The sequence below is a fragment of the Saccopteryx leptura genome, chromosome 11 (assembly GCF_036850995.1).
Source record: "Saccopteryx leptura isolate mSacLep1 chromosome 11, mSacLep1_pri_phased_curated, whole genome shotgun sequence".
Lineage (NCBI taxonomy): Eukaryota > Metazoa > Chordata > Mammalia > Chiroptera > Emballonuridae > Saccopteryx > Saccopteryx leptura.
Window position 1 is genome coordinate 20,226,979 of NC_089513.1, and position 18,394 is coordinate 20,245,372.

The 18,394-nt window shown below is 53.0% G+C and overlaps 1 protein-coding gene across 2 annotated transcripts in view; it reads left to right on the plus strand.

The window, feature by feature from the left end:
• Nucleotides 1-18,394, plus strand: part of MYO5B (myosin VB) — a 320,122-nt gene that overhangs the window by 237,041 nt on the left and 64,687 nt on the right. For both annotated transcript variants that reach the window (XM_066352739.1, XM_066352738.1), the window contains exons 17-18: nucleotides 774-860; nucleotides 16,861-16,972. In XM_066352739.1, coding sequence (XP_066208836.1) covers nucleotides 774-860; nucleotides 16,861-16,972 — 199 coding nt within the window. The remainder of the gene's footprint in view (nucleotides 1-773; nucleotides 861-16,860; nucleotides 16,973-18,394) is intronic.

Here is an 18,394-nt window from a genome sequence, read left to right on the forward strand (position 1 = left end):
GGGATTATGTCCATGATTCCACACTCAAGCCAGTGACTCTGTGCTCAAGCTGGTGAACCTGAGCTCAAGCCAGTGACCTTGGGGTTTCAAACCTGGGATCTCAGTGCCCCAGGTCGATGCTCTATCTGCTGTATCACTGGTCAGGCATCTTTGTGATTCTTAACTGAGCAGCTATCGTGATAATAGCTAACAATATCTGTGCCCTTGTGTTGTGCCAAAAACTGTTCTACTTTCTTAGGCCATTGCATTTCATATTTGCACTAACCCTTTAAATGGGGTACTGTTATTGCCCCCACTTTATAGATAAGGAAACTGAGGCCCAAAGAGGTTATATTACTTTCCCCATGTTACACATGCAGCTGATAAGTGGCTATGTCACCATTCTGGCCCAGGTCTGCCTAAGCCACAGAACGCTCTAGGTGCCGAGTATATGTTTTGGCCATTGAATTAAGACAAGTGCCCATGTGGATGGAAATGATAAAGGCAGGCTCTGGAGAGGAGGCAGGACTGAGTCTTGGAGGGTAGACAGAATTCACACAGGCAAAGAAGAGGAGGGGTGTCCCGGGGGAGACCACACAGGCGCGCCGAGCTGAGAGGTCCTGCCATGGCTTGTGCACCTACCGACCGGCGTTCACTCTGTGTTTTTCACGTGACCTGTGCACAGTGGTACAGGCTGATCGGTAACTCGGCACAGGAAGAGGTCTTTCCTTCTCTCCTGTTCTAGTTCCTCTTTGCCAGGTAGCCACTTATTGCTGATGTTGTTGTTTCTGCAGCTTTGACCCAAAGAGAGCCGTGCAGCAGCTCCGAGCGTGCGGAGTGCTCGAGACGATCCGGATCAGTGCGGCCGGCTACCCGTCCAGGTACGTGCCCACCAGCCACGCCTGGGTGCAGCCCAGGGACCCTGTGAGGGGCTGTCAGCCAGAAAGAGAGCCTCAAAGATGTTCCCAGACACGGAGGACCCAAGCCGGAGGCTGACGGAAATGAGTATTTTTGTTTGGTATGGAAAGTATGGAGTGACATCCTCCGGGGCAGCTTTCACATTTCAGATTGCCTCTGGTCGGGGTGAGGCGCTGGCCAGAGCTGCAGAGAGGGTCTCAGAGCTGCAGAGAGGGTCTCAGAGCTGCAGAGAGGGTCCCAGAGCTGCAGAGAGGGTCTCAGAGCTGCAGAGAGGGTCTCAGAGCTGCAGAGAGGGTCCTAGAGCTGCAGAGAGGGTCTCAGAGCTGCAGAGAGGGTCTCAGAGCTGCAGAGAGGGTCTCAGAGCTGCAGCGAGGGTCCCAGAGCTGCAGAGAGGGTCCCAGAGCTGCAGAGAGGGTCTCAGTGCTGCAGAGAGGGTCTCAGAGCTGCAGAGAGGGTCTCAGAGCTGCAGAGAGGGTCTCAGAGCTGCAGAGAGGGTCCCAGAGCTGCAGAGAGGGTCTCAGAGCTGCAGAGAGGGTCTCAGAGCTGCAGAGAGGGTCTCAGAGCTGCAGAGAGGGTCTCAGAGCTGCAGAGAGGGTCTCAGAGCTGCAGCGAGGGTCCCAGAGCTGCAGAGAGGGTCTCAGAGCTGCAGAGAGGGTCTCAGAGCTGCAGAGAGGGTCCCAGAGCTGCAGAGAGGGTCTCAGAGCTTCAGAGAGGGTCTCAGAGCTGCAGAGAGGGTCTCAGAGCTGCAGCGAGGGTCCCAGAGCTGCAGAGAGGGTCCCAGAGCTGCAGAGAGGGTCTCAGTGCTGCAGAGAGGGTCTCAGAGCTGCAGAGAGGGTCTCAGAGCTGCAGAGAGGGTCTCAGAGCTGCAGAGAGGGTTCCAGAGCTGCAGAGAGGGTCTCAGAGCTGCAGAGAGGGTCTCAGAGCTGCAGAGAGGGTCTCAGAGCTGCAGAGAGGGTCTCAGAGCTGCAGAGAGGGTCTCAGAGCTGCAGCTGCAGAGAGGGTCTCAGAGCTGCAGAGAGGGTCTCAGAGCTGCAGAGAGGGTCCCAGAGCTGCAGAGAGGGTCTCAGAGCTTCAGAGAGGGTCTCAGAGCTGCAGAGAGGGTCTCAGAGCTGCAGAGAGGGTCTCAGAGCTGCAGCGAGGGTCCCAGAGCTGCAGAGAGGGTCTCAGAGCTGCAGAGAGGGTCTCAGAGCTGCAGAGAGGGTCTCAGAGCTGCAGAGAGGGTCTCAGAGCTGCAGAGAGGGTCTCAGAGCTGCAGCGAGGGTCCCAGAGCTGCAGAGAGGGTCTCAGAGCTGCAGAGAGGGTCTCAGAGCTGCAGAGAGGGTTCCAGAGCTGCAGAGAGGGTCTCAGAGCTGCAGAGAGGGTCTCAGAGCTGCAGAGAGGGTCTCAGAGCTGCAGAGAGGGTCTCAGAGCTGCAGAGAGGGTCTCAGAGCTGCAGAGAGGGTCTCAGAGCTGCAGAGAGGGTTCCAGAGCTGCAGAGAGGGTCTCAGAGCTGCAGAGAGGGTCTCAGAGCTGCAGAGAGGGTCTCAGGGTCTCAGAGCTGCAGAGAGGGTCTCAGAGCTGCAGAGAGGGTCTCAGAGCTGCAGAGAGGGTCTCAGTGCTGCAGAGAGGGTCTCAGAGCTGCAGAGAGGGTCTCAGAGCTGCAGAGAGGGTCTCAGGGTCTCAGAGCTGCAGAGAGGGTCTCAGAGCTGCAGAGAGGGTTCCAGAGCTGCAGAGAGGGTCTCAGAGCTGCAGAGAGGGTCTCAGAGCTGCAGAGATGGTCTCAGGGTCTCAGAGCTGCAGAGAGGGTCTCAGAGCTGCAGAGAGGGTCTCAGGGTCTCAGAGCTGCAGAGAGGGTCTCAGAGCTGCAGAGAGGGTCCCAGAGCTGCAGAGAGGGTCTCAGAGCTGCAGAGAGGGTCTCAGAGCTGCAGAGAGGGTCCCAGAGCTGCAGAGAGGGTCCCAGAGCTGCAGAGAGGGTCTCAGAGCTGCAGAGAGGGTCTCAGAGCTGCAGCGAGGGTCCCAGAGCTGCAGAGAGGGTCCCAGAGCTGCAGAGAGGGTCTCAGTGCTGCAGAGAGGGTCTCAGAGCTGCAGAGAGGGTCTCAGAGCTGCAGAGAGGGTCTCAGGGTCTCAGAGCTGCAGAGAGGGTCTCAGAGCTGCAGAGAGGGTCTCAGAGCTGCAGAGAGGGTCTCAGAGCTGCAGAGAGGGTCTCAGGGTCTCAGAGCTGCAGAGAGGGTCTCAGAGCTGCAGAGAGGGTCCCAGAGCTGCAGAGAGGGTTCCAGAGCTGCAGAGAGGGTCTCAGAGCTGCAGAGAGGGTCCCAGAGCTGCAGAGAGGGTTCCAGAGCTGCAGAGAGGGTCTCAGAGCTGCACAGAGGGTCTCAGAGCTGCAGAGAGGGTCTCAGAGCTGCAGAGAGGGTCTCAGAGCTGCAGAGAGGGTCTCAGAGCTGCAGAGAGGGTCCCAGAGCTGCAGAGAGGGTCCCAGAGCTGCAGAGAGGGTCCCAGTGCTGCAGAGAGGGTCTCAGAGCTGCAGAGAGGGTCCCAGAGCTGCAGAGAGGGTCTCAGAGCTGCAGAGAGGGTCTCAGAGCTGCAGAGAGGGTCTCAGAGCTGCAGAGAGGGTTCCAGAGCTGCAGCGAGGGTCCCAGAGCTGCAGAGAGGGTCTCAGTGCTGCAGAGAGGGTCTCAGAGCTGCAGAGAGGGTCTCAGAGCTGCAGAGAGGGTCTCAGAGCTGCAGAGAGGGTCTCAGTGCTGCAGCGAGGGTCTCAGAGCTGCAGAGAGGGTCTCAGAGCTGCAGAGAGGGTTTCTCCTGACGCACCTCCCCCCTGGCTCCTTTACCTCCCCCCTTCTTTTTATTGTGGTGAAATACACATAATGTTTATCATCTTCACCATTTTTAAGTGTACATTTCAGTGGCATTACTAGGTTCATAATGATGTGCAACTGTCACCTCAATCCATTTTCAAAACTCTCTTCATCTTGCAATGCCGAAACTCTGTACCCATTAAACAGTAACTCCCATCCTTCCCTTCTCCTAACATCCCCTTTCTGTGATGACTCTGACTACTTCACATGAGTGAAGCCATACAGTATTTGTCTGCTTGTGACTGGCTTATTGTACTTAGCACAATGTCCTCAGGGTTCATCCACGTTGTAACGTGTGTCAGAATGTCCTTCCTCTGTGAGGCTGAGCGATATTCCACTGTGCGTAGAGATCACATTTTGTTGATCCATTCACCTTTCAGTGGACTTCTTTACCTTTTAGTATAGAATCATCTCCAGGCTGGGAAATACAATGTGAGTTAAATAACAACTGTGGTGACCCAACTTGCATTGTAGACAAGCCACTAAGCCACCCAGCTTCTGCTGAAGCTGTATCAAGACTGTGGATTGCCTCTGGACACTTACCAGGCATACGAGTGGGGGGTGGCTGGCAACCAGCTGGCTCTCGTGAAATCATATTGCATACCAGTGTCACACAGGCCAAACACCTGCCACAAATGCACAGCAGGGTCACAGGCCAGAGCCTGTGGTGTTTTCCTGAGTCCTGAGAAGTTCACGTGTGTCAGGAAGTGGGAGTCTGAAGCAGGCCACCGCCCCCCACCTCACCCCACTGTCTCCGCCTCTCATTCTCCTGCTACCATTGAGGGACCATTTCACATGCAGTGGTTAATCACCCAGAAACAACTTCACCATCCATAGCTCCCAAACGTTAGGCCTGGGAAGGCTGCTGATGGAATTAGAAATTTGCATTTGACCTGGAAAGTACGAGAACTGTCACTAATCTGCGGCATCCAGGCAGCTTTTCAAAACCCAGCAGGTTGAGGTGTTGTTCAGAGCACTATGCTCTGGCCAGGATTGAAGACTATTGTCCTTTTCTTTTCAACCACATCCCTCACTGCTTAGAATAAAAAGACAGGGAGTATCCTGGGGCTCCATCTCATCTTTTGAACCTAAGGTCTGAACACAAGTAGCTGACAACCGCATGATTAATGGGGCGAGCCTCGCGGGTCCTTAGACGCAGGCTCTGCAGTATCCAGCACCAGCCTTCTGACCGGGGAGTGGGCTCACCACGAGCTCGGTGGTTCCGTTCTGAGTTCCAAATACTGCGGTCTGGCCAATTGGATGGCCTTTCTGTGACTGCTGCATGCACAGGGGTCAGATCTTAAGAGGGGGCGCAGGCCGCTGACCCACTGGTGTTCAGACTGTGCCCTGCAGGCAGCCGGGCTCCATCCGGCTCCTCCGGCTTTGGTCTGTTTGGCTCCCAAAAAGTTTCCTTTAGTCCAGTGTTTCTTAAAACTGAATCTCAACCCCTTATGGGTCAGGAAATCAATTTAATGGGTTGTGACCAATGCCTTACTGTTTTGTTTTGTTTTGTTTTTTAATGAAATGACTTGGGATGAAAAATATGAGATGGCAATTTGTGGTAGAGAGGGCACTGTGGCGTGGCTTTGCATCGGTTTTATCTATAGATGTGGGCACATTGTGGCTTAAACAAATGAGACCCAGAGGAGGGAGTGAGCCACTCAAGGTCACCAGCCAGCTGGTGGCTGAGTTAGGGTGAGAGCCACCCTTCCTCTGACCTGCTGGGTGGCGGTTGCCAAGCATTTTCCTGCCCACATCAGCGAGGCGCTGACCTCCACGCAGAGGCTTATCAGAGGAGCGAGGGGGAGGGCAGGGTCCTGTGGTCTGTCTCCAGGGCGGGACCCACACACGAGGCCTGCTGTGAAACTTCTCCCTGTTCCCACCAACGTGTAAGTCAGTCCAGACTGTGGAACTGCAGCCTGGGCTACAGCTAACAGCCTGGTGATTCAACCCTGGGCTTTGGTGTCAGGCCTGGAGTCCAGAGTCAACCTCGCATTTTTAGGCTGGGTGACCTCAGGCGAACACATGAATCTCTCCGAGCCTGGGTTCTCTTCTCATTAAGTGGAATGATCATACTTACTTCATAGGTGGTCGTGATGAGTGAGATAATGCAGTTCCAGTTCCCAGCACAGTGCCAGGTGTTTAAGCATTTAATAGAGTGTTCATTATTTCTTCAGATATGAGCAAGAAGCTACATCCCTGTGAGTATAATTATGTGGGTAGCACATGTCTATACCAGGCAATTCTCGTTTTGTGTTTGTGAAATCCTACTGTGTCTTAAACTGTTGAGCATCCTTGTGTAAGAAACTTAGAGATCACAGGTCTTTCCAGCCAAGCCCAGGCCACACAGAGCAGAGGCCTGGAGGTGAGCAGAGAAACCCAGCTCACCTTTGTCCATAACATATAATGGGTGCTAATGGTGGGCTTGTCAAGTAGGAAGCATGGACATTGAGACGGATCAAGCCAGGGGAGAGGAAACAAGGCAAGCCTGTGTATGACCAGTGATAGTCGAAGGCAGGTGGGACCTTGGGGACGCACGTCAGGTATGAAGAACCACCCGTTTCACCGAGCATGTTCTAACAGAGTGGGTTGTTTAATGGCAGACAAGTGATTGCAGAGGGCTGGGTATCTCTCCTTGGAGAACTCCAGGAGAAGGCTAGCAGATCGTGGGGTGACATGGTAATGACCGACCACACGTCAGGCGGAGGCCCCCTCTGAGTCTCCCACCGAGCTTGCTCGCAGCCTCACTGTGAAATCAGAGTGACAGTGTCACCCATACTCCTGCTGGTTTTTCTGTCGCAGTACAAAATGATGTTTTAGAGAGTGGAAGGGGAAGGGGGAGAAGGTTTTAGTTCTGGGGTCTCACGTAGGCTTTATATATTATAGGATGGGGAAATTTTCTCACCTTCATGGTGTCTGTCTGTCCTACTCCGTGTCTCATCCTGTATCAAGCATTAGCCCTGTGCTGGTGGCTGTAGAGAACTAAAGACCTAAGTCAAGCCCTGCCCACTGGGAGCTCACCATCTGGGGGAAGTGAACAAGCCTGAAACAGTTAGACAACAGCATAATCCGGTGCAAGTTTGGGAGGAAGTGTGGCTTCATGGAGGAGGTGAGGTTTGAGCTGGGCCTGGAAGGGTGAGGAGGATTTGGATTGGCGGGGAGACAGCGGGAGGGTTCTGCGGCTGGGGCAGCAGGGTGTCCGGGGACAGAGGAGCAGTGGCTGGGGCAGCAGGGTGTCCGGGGACAGAGGAGCAGTGACCTGTTGATCCTGTCCAGTGATCCAGGAGCAGGCCTTCTCGGCCCGCCCAGGGGCCAGCCCGCTGCCCAGCCCTCCCGTCGTGCAGCCTGAGAGGCCAGGTGTGCTTCTCGCCTCATCAGACAGCCTCCGCCTTGGCAGCTGCGTTCCCTCTGCATCTTTAGACCGTGTAGGTAATGGCTTCTCCACCTGTTCCTGCCATCTGGCCATGGTTGGAGCTGCCAGCAAAGTTTAGATGCCCACAGACTTGGCGACCTCGAACAGGGACACTGATGAATACCTTTCCCTGACTCCCTAATTGTTTCCGACTTCTTCCTAGCAGATAATTTCAAGGGCATCTGCACCTTTTGTCTTTGTAATGGCAGGTACTGTGGAAAGGGCGGGGAAGGAGGGAAAGACTGCTTCTGACGTCACAGAAGCTGTAGCTTGTGCTGTGGCGCTGGTGTGGCGTGGCTCCAGAGCACTGCCTCACATCTCCTCCTCACGCTCACTGTCTTAGCAGATTTTGCAAAAGGATCAAAGAGAGGATTTCCTTCCCCCAACTGCCATTTGAAATGTTAAATTTTTGAAAGGGGTGCCATAGTTTTGTGGCACTTTTGTTAGTGCTGAGACAGAGTTGAATCATCCATATTATTTCGTTAGGCCCTAATCCCCTTCCACCCCCTCCTCACTGCCAAGCCGCAGCACAGGGGTTGGCATTTATTTCTGAAGATGGGGGGGGGGGGTTGTGGGCAGCTGCCACACCTGTACTCGGCTGACCCCGCACGACACCCGAGTTTCCTCCCTGCCAACTGCGGTAACCGCACTGGTCTCTGGAGTGACCTCTGGTCTTTATTTATGTATATTTTTAATACTGCCTAACTGCTTCATCCTAACAATTTCATCAGGAAATCAGTGTGTGTCCACGGTATCTGGAGATAAAGCCAGCGAGAGAGAGGTTTTACAGACACTGTGTGTCCGTCGCGGTGTTAGCTATTGAAAGAGGTACACATGTCGCGGGTGCTGACCTTGGAGTGCAGAGTTGAGCATTTTGTTGACCTGACTTTGAGAGAACTTCTTGGGGCCTTGAATAGATTGGGGGTCATCGCAAGAAGAACTCATGTCCATGGCTGCTGAGACCCAACACAGCAGAGGGATTGCACTTGCATTAGCTTGTCAAGTGACAGCACCATTTTGCACAGCTGTTCCCAAAGGAGACATCAGTGGTGTCTTTGATAAGGGGAATTATAACTTACACCGTTTCCCTACATTTCTCCCACTTAAGTGGCCAAAGGGCAAATATCACTTTAGAGAGAGGAAAATGGCAGAGGGAAGAAAACGCAGTCATGGACCACAGGACGTGGGATGAAGAGGTCCGTGGGGCTCTTCCCCGGGAGCCCAAGCAGAGGGCAGCCCTTTCTGCTGGGATTTCAGGCAGAGTGCCGGCACTCGGCCGACTGAGGCCTAGGCACAGAACTCTTAGCCCTGTTCTAAAATTAATGTCTCCCCCAAAGTCCACCATGCCGGAGAGGACGAATGCGGAACGGTCAGTACACCTTCCTATTTTTATCCTCCCTAGGAAGTAGGGCTCTCTGTGAGTCTGATTTAAAAGGAAAATGAATTGTTCAACTTGAAATGTACGGCAGTGGCTAAGAAATACATTCATTGTCATGTGCATAAAGCGCTGTGATAAATGCCCCATCTGGGAAGAGACACAAGTCTGCCCATCCTGGCTCCAGCCCCCCTCCCCCGCTCTGTGCCTCGTGCCCGTGCAGTCAGCTGTCCCCTCCTTGGGGGCTCAGAGCCGCTTTGTGTTACTGAAGAATTGGGAAGCAAATACTACTTCACCGAAAGCGGTGTTTGTAGGAGACTACCTGAATACGCAGAGTTTATGTTTCCCAAATAAGCACCTTTTCTGAAATCCTCAGTTCGCCTTCACCTCATTTATCTCATCTTGTTTACATCAGAAAAGCCCAGTGGCACTTTCTGAAAAGATTGTGACTCCTTCCTCAACTTCCGCCCCAGCCCCTTGTGGAATGTATGCAGCACAGGACTGCAGAACTAGACAGAGGCTTAAGCAATCGCCTGATTGACTCTCCTGTTGGATCCTGATCAAACTTACACACACACACACACACACACACACACACACACACACACACACACACGGTCCCTAGCCTTGTTATTAAAAATCCCACAGTGAACGAGTCATGTCAAACTTATTTTGGGCTGCAGTAATTCTTCACCTCGGGGACTTGCAGCCTTCAGTTCTGACTCTCTTGCCTGAGAGCTGTGCTCACGTCCTTGGACTTGAGTCTGGTACAAGGTTCCCACCCAGTCTATACATCATGGCCGCCTGGATGGTGTTATTATTCCCAAAGCCAGAGCCCCACCTCAGACCTGACGGGTGACCCCTCACACCCTCGGGAAGGCTGACAGGCTCCTGAAGAGTCTCAAAACAAAAGGAAAGCGTGCCCCTCCGGCCCCTGTGGACGTGACCAGAGGAGATCTAGGTCTGAGACTCTGCTCCGAGTGGAACGTGACTGGGTGACGGTGTCTGAGCGTGGGCTGACCCGCCTGGTGCTGCCGGAGCCCTGAAGCATGCCTCCCCCTTTCTCCACGGCCCTTGCGGGGGCCGGGCCTGGCAGCGTCGGGGACTTCTCTTGGTGGCCTCACATCACACACTTGTCTGAGAGGTTGTCTGAGAGACTGTCACAGTTGGTCTAATCCGAGCAGTCCCTCAGGAGGCCTGTCCGAGAGAAGGAGGCAGAGGTGCTACGGTGTTGACAGCCCCTCCCTCTGCTCACACCTGTCCTGTCCGCTGGGACGTCTCGGGCAGACTGTGACACCCCACGTGCAGTAGGCTACAGCCGGTGCTGGGCTCTGGGTGGGAGCTCAGTCAGCCGACACCTCCCCCCACTGTGTGTGCTCCCTGCTCACAGCAGCCGTGTTGACCACTGCTGTCCTGAGGAGCTCGTTAGCAGGAAGCATTTTTCTGGACGGCTGGGCTCAGGAACCTTGCCTGCTGCCTCTGATCCCGCCTTTCAGCCACAGGTCCTGGGCTTTCCCCACACACCCAGCTGTGGCAGGTTTACATGGTTGGGACACCTTCCAAACAGGACTTTATTCCGGAGGAAACATGTCACTGAAGTCCAGGACATCCAGCCAGGGCCCTGGCACATGAGTCTGAACCCAGGGAGAGCAGGGCTGTGGCAGAGAGGGTGCTCAGTGTGTGTCACACCCCTGAGGTCGCCATGACTCCACATTACCCAGGGCTGGGCCATAGACTTGGCATTGGGGCCCTTCTGCCGTTAACATGAAATGGAAGAACAGCCAGGCCCAGAAGTGGCTTAAAAGACGACTCCAAGCCAGCGAGCCACAGAGCCACCCGTGCACAGGAAAAGATGCCTCCAGCGCCACCTGGCAAGGGAGGGACAGCGGGAAGGAAGCCGTGCGTTCACATTGCAAGGGCAGGTGGCTCTCCTGGCTGGCTGCTCTCAAGAGAAGGCTTCTTGGACTAGAATTGTATTCTGTAGTAAACATTTTATAAGTGTTTGGGAGCACTTTTTGATATCTCAGTGGATAGGATGGTGTGTAATGGTCCCGAGATGCTCTGTGTCCTGTGCTGTGGGGCTGTCCTGCACACTGGAGAATTGTCCTGGCCCAAAGCCAATCGTGTCCTCCTTGAGAAACAGTGGGAAGGAGAAAGGGTTTAACCCTTGTGCCAGGAGAATACCAACTTTTACAATGTACAGAGGGACTATAAAGGTACCATGGTGAAAGTTGCTGGGAGGCTTTAAAATGTGCCAAAGAGAAACCCTGGCCAAAGGAGGCTGCAGTCTAACACGTGCACAGAAAATAGCTCTGGTGCGAGCAGAAGCTCTGTGTCCTGTGTGGAAACAGGGAGAGCTGGCGTGTGGATAACCTCGGGGAAGTCCTGGACACCCGATGTCTTCCTGAGTGGTCTTTTCCAACTTCTGACTCCTCTGTGCAGAGGTCCCTGCCAGACTGCGAAGTCCTGTAAAGAAGTTCTACTTCGGAGAAAGAACCACCAGGTTCTGTTTGGCTTCACTTGAAAGGCTTTCCTCTTAGAGGTGGGGAGCTCTCCCGCCAGGGTTTTCTCTCTGCGCACCCAGAGGCCCACAGAAGGGAATGTGCACTGGACTCTGGGTCCTTTGGTGAAGGACAGTTGGATGAGCCCAGATCCGCCATGGGCATGTGACCCTTGTGGTACCAGCTGAGGAGCCCCTCCCCCCATGCCCTTCACTGGATGGTTTGCCTTCTGCAGGCATCCTCCTCCCCATCGGACTCACCTTGGCACAGGTGTCCGAGGACGCCTCTGTAAGGGAAGCGGAGGGGGCTTAGGCTGGAAGGGAGGGTAACTTAGATCTTCAGGAAGCCCGGTATCATTCCAGACACTGCACATCCATGATGGTGCTGCTACTGGCAGGCAGGGAGGTGCCATGTGAGGTGGGTGGCAGTCTCCATTGGGCAGGTCGTGGAGGTGAGGCGTCCAGGCAGTGACGTGCCTCAGGTCACACCACGTGCCACCATCAGCGCCAGGCTTCTCCACTTCTGCACTGTCAGCTTGCCCTACCCGGGCCTCAGTGCTTTGCAGTCGCCATAACCTGCCCCCTTGAGTTTCCTTCCGCCTGGGCCTGCCCTGAGTTATGGGGCTGGCAGCAGGAAGAGATTTTTCAAATTAAAAGCGTTTAAGGTGTTTAGCCCAGTGACGTGCTGCTCTGATGATTTCCCCAGAGGAATTACAAACTCATAAGGAAAAAGTAAGTCAAATGAGGACACAAATAGCCATAATGCAGAATGTGGAATGTGCTCTGAGGAAGTCACACTGGAAGTGCCACACCGCTTTCGAGGGACCCCGTGGGCTGAGCAGGAAAGACAACAGTAAGGGGCAGGTATTGCTGGGTGGGCGGGGGAGGGCGCAGGGACGCAGGCTGCACGGAGCCCTCGGTGTGATGCGTCATTCCATTTGATTCTTGCTCAGATCCATCTTGCCCTGCGTGGAGGTGTCAGTAGACAGAGTGGTCTGTGTTTAAGACTTGGGGGCTGGGGAGAAAGAGCCTGGGAAGAATTCAGTGGCGTTTGCATGTACCTATTAACAACAAAATGAATGGACCTGGAAACTATTATGTTAAGTGAAATAAGCCAGGTAGAAAAAAATATATGACCTCACTCATTTGAGGAATCCAATGAACAATGTGAACTGAGGAACAGCATTGAGACAGAAGAAAAATCATAGGGACCAGAGGAAAAAGAGGACAGCAGGAAAGGGAATGATAGGATGGGATAAACCTGAAGGGAAGGGGGGAGGGCGCTTTAGAGACGAGGACAAAGGAGATGTTGAGGGGAATATAGGGAGGGGGGATGCATTCGGGGTAACACTGAAATCTATGTAAACACAATAAATTTAAACAAATAAATAATGCCTGACTAGGCAGTGGCGCAGTGGATAGAGCATCGGACTGGGATGCAGAGGACCCAGGTTCGAGACCCCGAGGTCACCAGCTTGAGCGTGGGCTCATCTGGCTTGAGCAAAAAAAACCAAAACTCATCAGCTTGGACTCAAGGTCACTGGCTCGAGCAAGGGGTTACTCAGTCTGCTGAAGGCCCACGGTCAAGGCACATATGAGAAAGCAATCAATGAACAACTAAGGTGCCGCGACGAAAAACATGATTGATGCTTCTCATCTCTCTCTGTTCCTGTCTGTCTGTCCCTATCTATCCATCTCTCTGACCCTCTCTCTGTCCCTGTAAAAATAAATAAATAAATGAATAAAACGCACATCAACCAGATAGGCAGACTGTAAACCCCAGCTCTCTCTGTTCCTGGGCCTCCCGTGTCATGATCGGATACTGGATGCCTAGGCTTGTCCTTGACATTTGTTGTACATGATTGAAATAATTAAAGCAACATTTACCTGGGCAAATACCCTTAAATGTGTCCATGTTGAAGGCCTCTTAGAGATGGGCAGTAAAGAGATGGGCCTGGTCCACAGTCCCTGTGCCATCTGGAAGGAGGGGATACCGTTTCTGCTCAGTGCAGGAAGGGAAATGAAGTTAAGTGAAGAGCAAAGGGCACAAGAGCCTTCCCCGCCCTCCTGGAGGGAACCCACGCATAGCAGGAGCCTGTCGAGCAGTGCTGTGTGCGTCCCCGGTCAGCCTGCATAGCGGGAGCCTGTGGACAGAGCTGTGTGCGTCCCCGGTCCCGTGTGCGTCCCCGGTCAGCCCGCATAGCGGGAGCCTGTCAAGCAGAGCCGCGTGCGTCCCCGGTCAGCCCGCATAGCGGGAGCCTGTGGAGCAGAGCCGTGTGCGTCCCCGGTCAGCCCGCATAGCGGGAGCCTGTCGAGCAGAGCCGTGTGCGTCCCCGGTCAGCCCGCATAGCGGGAGCCTGTGGAGCAGAGCCGTGTGCATCCCCGGTCAGCCCGCATAGTGGGAGCCTATGGAGCAGAGCTGTGTGTGTCCCCGGTCAGCCCGCATAGCGGGAGCCTGTGGAGCAGAGCCGTGTGCGTCCCTGGTCAGCCCGCATAGCGGGAGCCTGTGGAGCAGAGCTGTGTGTGTCCCCGGTCAGCCCGCATAGCGGGAGCCTGTGGAGCAGAGCTGTGTGCGTCCCCGGTCAGCCCGCGTAGCGGGAGCCTGTCAAGCAGAGCTGTGTGTGTCCCCGGTCAGCCCCGGTCAGCCCGCATAGCGGGAGCCTGTCGAGCGGAGCTGTGTGTGTCCCCAGTCAGCCCTTTCATCCGCTCGTGTCACGTTTGTGACAGAACCAGTTAGAAAGGTCAGCGGCATGGAGACCAAGTAGAGTGGCATTTGCCAGGGTCTGGGAGGAGGGGAGGTGGGAGTGACTGGGAACGGGGGTGAGGCTGCTTTTTAGAGTGAAGAATTTGTCCTGGGACTCAGTATTGGGGGCGGGTGCACAGCTTTGTGAATATACGAAAAACCAGTGAATGGCTACTTTAAAGGGGTAAGTTGTTACAGTATGTGAGTTATATTATAGTTCAATAAAGCTGTTATTCACCAGGGAAGGTGAGACATAACCTATAACTAGCCATTTTATGTAGATGAAAAATATGGGGGAAATGCCATTTTTGTTACTTGCTCTATGCTTACCCCTGCTCTGAGACACACAGCTTGGTTAGCAATCTTCCACCAAACCAAGAGAAGTGTTTACAGAGGCGGGGGAGGGACAGTGAGCTCAGACTCCAGTTTCCTCTCAGCGCAGGGAGCTGAGATGAATGGCCTGGGAGGGAAAGGGGAAACTGAGGCCCCCAGGAGCACAGGACTGTGGCATGTGCCGAGGGGAGCTCTAAGAGAACCTGCTTCCCAAGCACATTGCATGTCTGCGGCCCCAGAGGTCCTAACATTCCACAGGACTCATTTCTTGGAACATAATTCCTAAAGGAGCCCTTTAGAGAGCAAATGTGCTCCAGAAGAGACACAGTCCATTTACTCCCCATTAATCCATCGGTATCACGCTAATTAGTATCACACTGATACTAGAATGAGGAAGACTATCTGAGCAGCAAGGCCACAGGTGCTGGGCACACCCCACCTCAAGGCAGCAGCTCAGAGATTTGTAGATGGGCGCGCGGACAGCATGGGGACCTGAACACCGAGAGCCTGGCACCTCCTGCGGCTCTGAAGGGGCATGCTGGGGGCACACTTCCTCCCAGGACGCAGAGTTGCGGAGATGGACAGGCTGGATTCACCTTCAGAGGGAGTTGGACTGGAAATTCCAAGTCTCCTTGGAGTAGGATTGTGCTGCATCAGAATGTCAGATTGTATGAGGAAGTCGTGAGCATCCCCTGGAAACAGATAACGAGCAAGGGTGTCAGCATGCGGATCTGTGAAGGGAGGCAGCCCCCAGAGAAAGGGGCAGGCTCCTCTGGAGGACAGGGCCTCTGCTCAGAGCTGCATTTGTCTACTAAGTAGAGATCTCAGGTGCTGAGGGGCAAACGGAAGGTCCTCTTAAAGACTTCCTTTCGGAACATCCCAAACCAGCATTTAGTCAAAAGTAGATACATTATAGATATTCCTTGTTTTGTAAGTGCATCCTGGACCTTTTCGTTGCTACGGACCTGTATTACTTGAATGATCAGAGGGAAAAAGTCAAAATCAAAATCGACCTTGAAGAGGAAAATGGTTTTTTGTTTAAACTATACCAAAATATGTGACCAGTATTCTCTCTAGGGGTTAAAGGTTAGGGTATGGTCTCTTTTTATTTGCTAATGTATACTTTTCTGCATTAAAAAAGTTTTCAATGACCTATATTAGTTTTGGATTTATAAGAAGAAAGTCAATATTTAAAGACCAAGCTGCATTCCAGGTAAAGCTCCCACGTGGGCCATAGCGACCCGGGGCTCCACGTGCTCGGGCAGAGCCCTGTGAGCGGCGCTGCCTCTGGTCAGCCTCTCAGAGGGCCTGCCAACACTCCGCTACGCTCAATCTTCCAGGCATGATTCCGTAATTCACCAAACACTGAATTCTGGGGGGAGGGCACTGAGGGGCACCACACGGCTTGAAATGTCTTTGCTGCTTTGAGAAGGTTTATTTTTTTAAGTTTTTATTAATTTTAATGAGGTGACATCAATAAATCAGGGTACAGCCCTGGCCGGTTGGCTCAGTGGTAGAGCGTCGGCCTAGCGTGCGGAGGACCCGGGTTCGATTCCCGGCCAGGGCACACAGGAGAAGCGCCCATTTGCTTCTCCACCCCTCCGCCGCGCTTTCCTCTCTGTCTCTCTCTTCCCCTCCCGCAGCCAAGGCTCCATTGGAGCAAAGATGGCCCGGGCGCTGGGGATGGCTCTGTGGCCTCTGCCTCAGGCGCTAGAGTGGCTCTGGTCGCAACATGGCGACGCCCAGGATGGGCAGAGCATCGCCCCCTGGTGGGCAGAGCGTCGCCCCTGGTGGGCGTGCCGGGTGGATCCCGGTCGGGCGCATGTGGGAGTCTGTCTGACTGTCTCTCCCTGTTTCCAGCTTCAGAAAAATGAAAGAAAAAAGAAAAAAAAATAAAAATAAAAAAAATAAATAAATAAAAAATAAATCAGGGTACATATGTTCAAAGAAAACATGTCCAGGTTATCTTGTCATTCAATTATGTTGCATACCCATCACCCAAAGTCAGATTGGCCTCCGTCACCTTCTATCTGGTTTTCTTTGTGCCCCTCCCCCTTTCCCTCTCCCTCCCTCTCCTCCCCCCCCCCGCCCCCCATAACCACCACACTCTTGTCCGTGTCTCTTAGTCTCACTTTTATGTCCCACCTACGTATGGAATAATGCAGTTCTTGGTTTTTTCTTATTTACTTATTTCACTCCGTATTATGTTATCAAGATCCCACCATTTTGCTGTAAATGTTCTGATGTCATCATTTCTTATGGCTGAGTAGTATTCCATAGTGTATATATGCCACATCTTCTTTATCCAGTCATCTATTGACGGGCTTTTTGGTTGTTTCCATGTCCTGGCCACTGTGAACAATGCTGCAATGAACATGGGGCTGCATGTGTCTTTACGTATCAATGTTTCTGAGTTTTGGGGTATATACCCAGTAGAGGGATTGCTGGGTCATAAGGTAGTTCTATTTTCAGTTTTTTGAGGAACCATCATACTTTCTTCCATGATGGTTGTACTACTTTACATTCCCACCAACAGTGTATGAGGGTTCCTTTTTCTCCACAGCCTCTCCAACATTTGCTATTACCTGTCTTGTTAATAATAGCTAATCTAACAGGTGTGAGGTGGTATCTCATTGCAGTTTTGATTTGCATTTGAGAAGGGTTTTTATGTGAGAAATACTGGCCCCATGGGGCACGGTTGAGACTATCCAAGCCCTCCTGTGGCCGAGAGGCGGGATATGACACCTGAAACACCCGTGTTCCCTCCAGGTGGGCCTACCATGATTTCTTCAACCGGTATCGGGTGCTGATCAAGAAGAGAGAGCTCGCCAATGCAGACAGAAAGGCCATCTGCCGGTCTGTCCTGGAGAACCTCATCAAGGTGAGCAGGCACCCCCGGGCAGCCCGGGCTCCATGAAAGGGTACCTGGAACACCATGAGAATGCAAAGGGTGGAGTGGCAGGGGGTTAACTGCCTCCTGGGTCTGCCTCCTTCCATTGCAACTGTTTCTGAGACGTTGCTCCATTTTCATACATCAGAGACTGTAAGGAAAAGCCCCATCACCTACCTGGAGCACATCTAGCTTTTTTCACGTCTCAGCACACAGAGAGAGTGAAATTATTCGTACCAGGATCTATAATGAGGCCACTCCTGGCTAAAAGCGGCTGGCCCCAGACCTCTGGCTTCTCCAAAACCTGGGCTTCGTGACTCAGCCCACCTGCCCTCACCTGTGCACATGCCCAAGGGTTTTGTCCTGGAGCTTGGCACAGCCCAGCACCAGCAGAGTGGGAAATAGCTGTGCTTCCTGTACCTTCCTCATTGTGTAGCTGGCGTCAGCCCAACCCCAGATGCTGTCTTAAGTAAGGCAGTGGATTTCATTTTAATGGAAATAGCCTGAACTCATGCCTGACACTTGAGACTGGAGAACTGTAATAGCAGAGCTATTATAAAGGGCCTTTGTGATAAACATTTCATTATTTCCAAAGTGTTTAGGATTACAGCAGAATATGATACTTCATGGTTTCAGTAAAGGGTCAAATGCATCAAAAATCTTCCCTTTAAGAAGGTAATGGAATTACATCAAAAAACTAATTTTCAAGTATTATTTTGCTAGGAAAACCTATTCACCTGGAGTAGCTCCCTGCCAGATGGTCAGAATTTAAGGCCAAGTGTTATTTTGTAGAAGTGGACAGTCGCCCTCTGAGCATTGTCTTAGCTACTCAAGTCTGCAGCTGTAGTCAGTGCGAGTATTGTGCCCAGCAGTCAGTAGAGAGTAAGAGTTTGACAGTCTCACTAACGGAAGGTTGCAGTTGGTTATTTGGGCTCTGGTTAATTGAGGGCTTTGCCACGGTGCATCTCTCTGTGTTTGCATTTCAACATCTCCTTTTCCATGGGTGAGAAAAATCTGTGTTCAAGGTCATTGGGAGTCTTTCTCCTTATTTGTACCAGGAGCTGGCCTCTGAGTGTGTGGCCAAGATCACCGTCTTCCTGGTGGGTTTTCTCCAGCCTAGGAAATGGAGCAAGGACTGTGGTTCCTGAGATGCAAGAGCATCTCCCCCTGGGGGAGACAGTCAGTGACAGACTAGCTGGACTCCGGGTCCCAGCTCAGCACAGCTAGGGGAGCGCTGTCTTCTTTGTGTGCGGGACGGGGTTCTGGTCTGCTGTGTAGGGCTTAAGCTGTCTAGAATGCTGATTCTGAACTATTTCACAGCCATGTGTGAACGTGAAACATTCTTGTGTGGGGGTGTCTTCCAAAGACCTTAGCCCATGACTGCCTTTTCTTTAGGGTCGTCATGTCCATGAG